We start from the raw sequence: 6,000 nt of genomic DNA on the forward strand, positions 1-6,000 counted from the left end.
GACCCTATGGCGTAGGATACGCCGTAGGCTACGCCATAGGCTACGCCGTAGGCTACGCCGTCGATTTTACGCGGAACCATAAATCAGCCTTTATTCACCGCACTACCCGCCCGTGCACTCCTGAAAGAAACTCCTAAAATAACTCCTAAAAGAGTAAAGAGACAAGTAAAAGATGGGTGAGTACTTGTAATCTTCCTACGTTTGTACTTTCTAAACCAGGGGTGTCAAACTCATTTTGCTTGGCGGGCCGGATTTGACCAATTTTTTTCTCGCGGGCCGCACGCTCAAAATAACAAAAACGGTGCAAAACCTTTTTTTTTCTAATTCTTTTTTTTTACTATTGTTATCTAATCCAATATCAGTTTAGTTAATTTTAAAGTAAATATGCAATTTGTTTACACTCTAATTATGTAAAATATATTTCTTCAGGATCTTTTCTTGAAATTTCTTGTTTTTTTTCAAATTATGTAAGATACTTTTAATATAATTTTACAAAGATAAACAGAAACAAGTATGTTTTTTTTATATTTCGCTTTTTTATAGGAAATTTAATTAAAAGCAAAATCTTTCTTATTACATCCGAGAGTGTTTCTTTGTGATTTAGAGATTTTTCCAGTACAATTAAGTGTATTTATTTTTAAAAATTGGCGCGGATATTTACGCCAGTGTGCCGAAAAAGTCAGCACTTCTCTCTTTTAACTGTTTTACTTTGTCACTATCCTCGTATTCAAAACTGAAATTCTCAGAATAAATATCTTCTATCATCTTTTTTAGCAGTGATATTTTTCCTGCGAAAATATATAATAGTAGTCAGTTAATATAAATAAAATCGGCAAATGCATTCTAGAAGACTAAAAAAATTTCGAAAACTGCTCTCTTTGTGGAATAACGATAGATTTGTAGAAGAAATATATTATCGGATATGCTGCGATTCATGGCAATTATTTATGCCTTCCTTTTTAGTAAATTAACATTTTGTTTTTTTGCGTTGTAAACTTCTCGCGGGCCGCATGAAAATCTCTCTCGGGCCGCACGCGGCCCGCGGGCCGCACATTTGACACCCCTGTTCTAAACAGAAAACAAGCTTGATATTGTGATATTTAAATGTTCTTCTATTTTCTTCCTGTCGCTCGCATTGAAAGCCGGTTGAAAGCGCTGTAGGAAACAGTCATGGATGAGGCTGATCCAGTTAGTTGAAATGAGAAGTTATCTCTATGATTCCTCCTCATTTCACTACAAAAACCTCAATAAAGTGTCAGAAAGAAATATTATCCTATTATTATCTTATTATTATATATTATCTTATTATTATATCTTATTATCTTATCAGAATCTTCCAGCTCCCTGGCGATCTCCCTCCAGCAGCTGCCACTTTATTGAGGTTCTTTTATTGAAATGACTGTTTCCTACAGCGCTTTCAACCGGCTTTCACCGCGAGCGACAGGAAGAAAATAGAAGCAGGGCGTCCGACAAAACGTTCAGCTCAAAATGGCGCGCTGCGTCGCTCGCGGCCAGTTAGGACAGTCCAATAGAAAATAAAGCAATGGAATTGTTTTTGACGCTGACGCTCGCTTGCGTCGCATGCAGTTAGGACACGGTGTCATGAAGCGAGATGCTCTTCTGTTGTATGACGGAAATAAAGTCCATTTTTTTGTGTCCTTTTTTCTATTTATTTATTTTTATTTATTTTATTTATTCATTTATTTTATTTTCTCTCTGTTATATTTATCTCATTGTCTCGGTTCTTCAATTAGCCTACTTTGTAACTTTATGTGGGTAGTAGGAATGGGCGATATTTTACCGTTCACGATATACCGTCAAAAAAATTCCTCACGATAAGAATTTGTCATCTCGCGGTAAAAACGATAAATTCCTATTGATGATGTTTTTGTATGAAGCTGATTTATGGTTCTGCGTTAAATCGACGCACAACGTATGTGAAGGAAGGAAGGAAGGAAGGAAGGAAGGAAGGAAGGAAGGAAGGAAGGAAGGAAGGAAGGAAGGAAGGAAGGAAGGAAGGAAGGATAGAAGGAAGGAAGGAAGGAAGGAAGGAAGGAAGGAAGGAAGGAAGGAAGGAAGGAAGGAAGGAAGGAAGGGAGAAAAGAGGAAGGGAAGAAGGAAGGAGAAAGCAGGAGGAAAGAAGGAAGGAAGGGAAAAAAGAAGGAAGGAAGGAAGGAAGGAAGGAAGGAAGGAAGGAAGGAAGGAAGGAAGGAAGGAAGGAAGGAAGGAAGGAAGGAAGGAAGGAAGGAAGGAAGGAAGGAAGGAAATGAGCCTGAAAGAAAGAAAGAAAGAAATGAGCCAGAAAGAAAGAAAGAAAGAAAGAAAGAAAGAAAGAAAGAAAGAAAGAAAGAAAGAAAGAAAGAAAGAAAGAAATGAGCCAGAAAGAAAGAAAGAAAGAAAGAAAGAAAGAAAGAAAGAAAGAAAGAAAGAAAGAAAGAAAGAAAGAAAGAAAGAAAGAAAGAAAGAAAGAAAGAAAAAAGGATAAATTGATGATGTTTTTGTGTAACAAACTTGCCGGATCTGAGAGTGAGATAGATTTATAGTTACAAAGGTGGAGTCGAATTGGTATTTTTTTTATCGTCATTTTTATCGTTATTGGGATAAATGCCAGAAATTATCGTGATACATTTTTTAGTCCATACCGCCCATCCCTAGTGTGTAGGGGTTGTGTGTGGGAGGCTGAGCAAGATGTCAGTGTTTGTTTTATGTCATTTATGTCTGTACTGTAATGTGATATATTGTAATGTTGTATGTTTTATGAAAATGAGATGTTACATCTCAAGGGGCTATCCTTTAATAAATTCTAAATTTGTGTGTCTTCGTCGCAGGTCGCTGGGAATGTCCGTGGCATCAGTGTGACGTCTGCGGGAAGGAGGCCAAGTCCTTCTGCGAGATGTGCCCCAGCTCCTACTGCGCTCAGCACCGCGAAGGCCTGCTCTTCATCTCCAAACTGGACGGCAAGTTGTCCTGCAGCGAGCACGACCCCTGCGGGCCCGACCCGCTGGAACCGGGAGAGATCCGAGAGTACGCGCCCGAGCCCAGAACCCTCACCTCGGGGCTGGGCATGGCTGTGATCCCCTCTGCCGCCTCCAGCGCTCCCAGCGGCCTCACCCAGGCCGGCAGGAGCGTGCCGGAGGGCGGCGGCGGGGGAGGCGTGTGTGCGTCGGAGTCGTTTCCTGCTTTTTCCATCCCCGTACCCATCACCATTCCTGTCGCTGCTCCCGCCGCCTCCCCTCAGCACAGCAGCTCTGACGCCCCCAGCAGCCCGCACGTGTTCGACCTCCCGCACTACTCGCCCATCTCTTCCTACGAGGAGGAGAGGGATGTTTTAGATGAAGAAGACGAAGAGGAGCTGCTGGCGGAAGAGGAGGAGGAGGAGGAGGGGGAGGAGGAGGAGGAGGAGGAGGAGGACGAGGAGGAAGATGAGGAGGAGGAGGAGGAGGAGACTCAGAAATCTGACTATAGTGGGGAAGATGGAGAAGCATCACTGGAAAAGGTGGGGCTTGAATACCTGGAGCTTGAAGAAGCGGATGAAGATGAAGAAGAAGAAGAGGAGGAGGAGGAGGAGGAGGAGGATGATGATGAGGAGGAGGAGGAGGAGGAAGAATGATGCACAGGATTTTTATTTATAACAAAACTCAGAGTCACTACAGTAAAAGAGCACTTGAAGTTAACGAATCACAGACTGTTGCTGTATTTAACCAATAGTTGGATGTATGGAGGGATTTTTAGGAAAAATGTAATCGTAAATACATAAATAAATTGTGAAGCTTATAAATGAAAACATAAACAGAATAAAATACTTTATAGATTTATAAAGAATATCCAACAATTTCACAGTTTATTTATGTTTCCATTGTGTAGTTTTATCCTAATAATCACCTCATTGTACACTTGCACCTTTATAAGGGAGACGGCTACGTAGAACCTGGAACTTCTAACCGCGTTCCACCTCAGCATGTTTGGTGTCATGTTGACCAACTTCACCTGCTGCTGAATATTTTAGATATCATACATCATGTCTGGAAAGGTTGGCCTGCAAAAAAGCTTTGAGACTGATTTCATCTTACATTCAGTTTTTGATATCCAGTGGACAAAGTTCAGGATTTGAGGGCCGAAAGAAAAACACAGCGGTGCTCAGTTTGTGACTTCTACTAGGTTACGATTCAGTTAGATTCATACTGTGTTTACATCTGTCTAGATCAAGAGTGGCTGTAACAAAACAAACAAAAAAACATTAGAAAAAACATTGTTGTATCTGTGCATAATTAAATCAGTTGGAGTTTTCTGTCTCCTTGGTGAGTTTTGGTTGTGCTTTTCAAACCCCCAACATCACGCCACATTTCTACCGGACTCAAATGCAGCGGACTGACAGAGCAGACGTCTGCCAACAAAAACCTCCCGAGTCGACTTAAATCCAGGACCTTTCAGTCTGAAACAGGGGAGTTGTCATTTACATGAAACCATGTCTTGCTGCCAGCCCTTCTTGATGCCATCAAGATAAAACCGTCAGGGATAATTATTCCACTTACTTGGAATTGCTAGAAACTTGTCCAACAATGATGGTTTTTGTCATTTTTTGGTTTCCTATGAAAAAAAAAAAAAAATAAATCATGCATCAAGTTCAATCAATTCAGTTTTTGATAGACGGTAGTTTTGGATTTCATCCATCAGACTCTTGTTTCATAATTTCAAGGCCAAAAAAAAAAAGATGTGGATTCAGTGAATGACATTGTTCCTCGTGTTAGGGTGGCAAAGACACAAATCTCACGCGTGATTAATCAGCTCCGTAGGGTGGGCTGTGTTTAGTTGGACTGCACATTTCACAGACCGATGTGACTGAGGGCAAAACAAAATGAACCCTTTGCCCCTCGTGATCCAGCGGCTGGACTGAAAGCAGGAGGTTGGATCCAGTGTGTATACAGTGTTTGATGATAATTATTTATATGCTATTATGTGACGCACAACAGGTGACGGGGGAGAGGTGTGGGTGCTCCTTCCTCTTGTTCTTGACCCCGTATCCAGGGGAAACTAAAGTCTGAGCGTGAGAAGCTTGAAACAACGGACTCCTGCTGTGATGCTTGCACTTATGTTCTTCCCACATGTTTTTTTTTTTCGTTCTGTCTTAAAGCTTAATATTCTGTGTGTGTTATCTGCCAATGCCTTAGACTGTATTTCTTCTGAGATATTTTTTAAATGGTTTGGCGTCTGTAAGAGCCACATTTCCCTACAAATGCCTTTTTACAATTCCCCCGACAAGTAATTTCAGTGTAATTATGACATGTTAGATCTCTGCCACTGACCTGTTGAAACATCTGCTCTATAAATATATAAGAAGAGGAACTAAAGAAATAAGCACCTTGTACTGGGATCTGTTTTTCTATGTATACGTCCAACATAAAGCTACTTAGAATTCTATGAGCACACTTCCATGATCTGGTCAAATTAAAGTCAATTGCAATATAAATTAAACAATTTGGATTCAAATTGAATTAGTTAAAATAAATCACATCACTCAGCAGACTAGATGTAATTCATTAACACCTTACTGCTTGGAAAGGAGTGGGTTTTTTTCAGTAGGCATGGTTTTAAAATGTACGACGGAGTATTATGGCCAAACTAAGACAAAAAAAATTGGAAATTACGAGAATAAAGTCGTAAAATTACGAGAATAAAGTCATAAAATTACGAGAATAAAGTCATAGCCTAATGTTACGAGAATAAAGTTGTAATACTACGAGAGTAAAAGTCGTAATATTACGACTTTATTCTCGCAACAATATGACTTTATTCTCGTAATATTACGACTTTATTCTCGTAATATTACGACTTTATTCTCATAATATTACGACTTTATTCTCGCAACATTAGGCTATGACTTTATTCTCGTAATATTACGACTTTATTCTCGTAATATTACGATTTTATTCTCGTAATGTTACAACTTTATTCTCGGAATATTACGACTTTATTCTCATAATATTACAACTTTATTCTCGC

General features: G+C 39.8%; 1 protein-coding gene across 1 annotated transcript in view; it reads left to right on the forward strand.

Annotated features, from left to right (window-relative positions):
- The window catches only part of nsd1b (nuclear receptor binding SET domain protein 1b), a 48,723-nt gene extending 43,681 nt beyond the window's left edge, over positions 1–5,042 (forward strand). Inside the window, exons 24-25 of the mRNA XM_061739268.1 lie at positions 2,829–3,377; positions 5,026–5,042. Of these exons, the coding sequence (XP_061595252.1) occupies positions 2,829–3,377; positions 5,026–5,042 (566 nt within the window). The remainder of the gene's footprint in view (positions 1–2,828; positions 3,378–5,025) is intronic.
- The last annotated feature ends 958 nt before the right edge of the window (positions 5,043–6,000 follow it).

The sequence above is a fragment of the Cololabis saira genome, chromosome 14, assembly GCF_033807715.1.
Source record: "Cololabis saira isolate AMF1-May2022 chromosome 14, fColSai1.1, whole genome shotgun sequence".
In the NCBI taxonomy this organism is placed as follows: domain Eukaryota; kingdom Metazoa; phylum Chordata; class Actinopteri; order Beloniformes; family Belonidae; genus Cololabis; species Cololabis saira.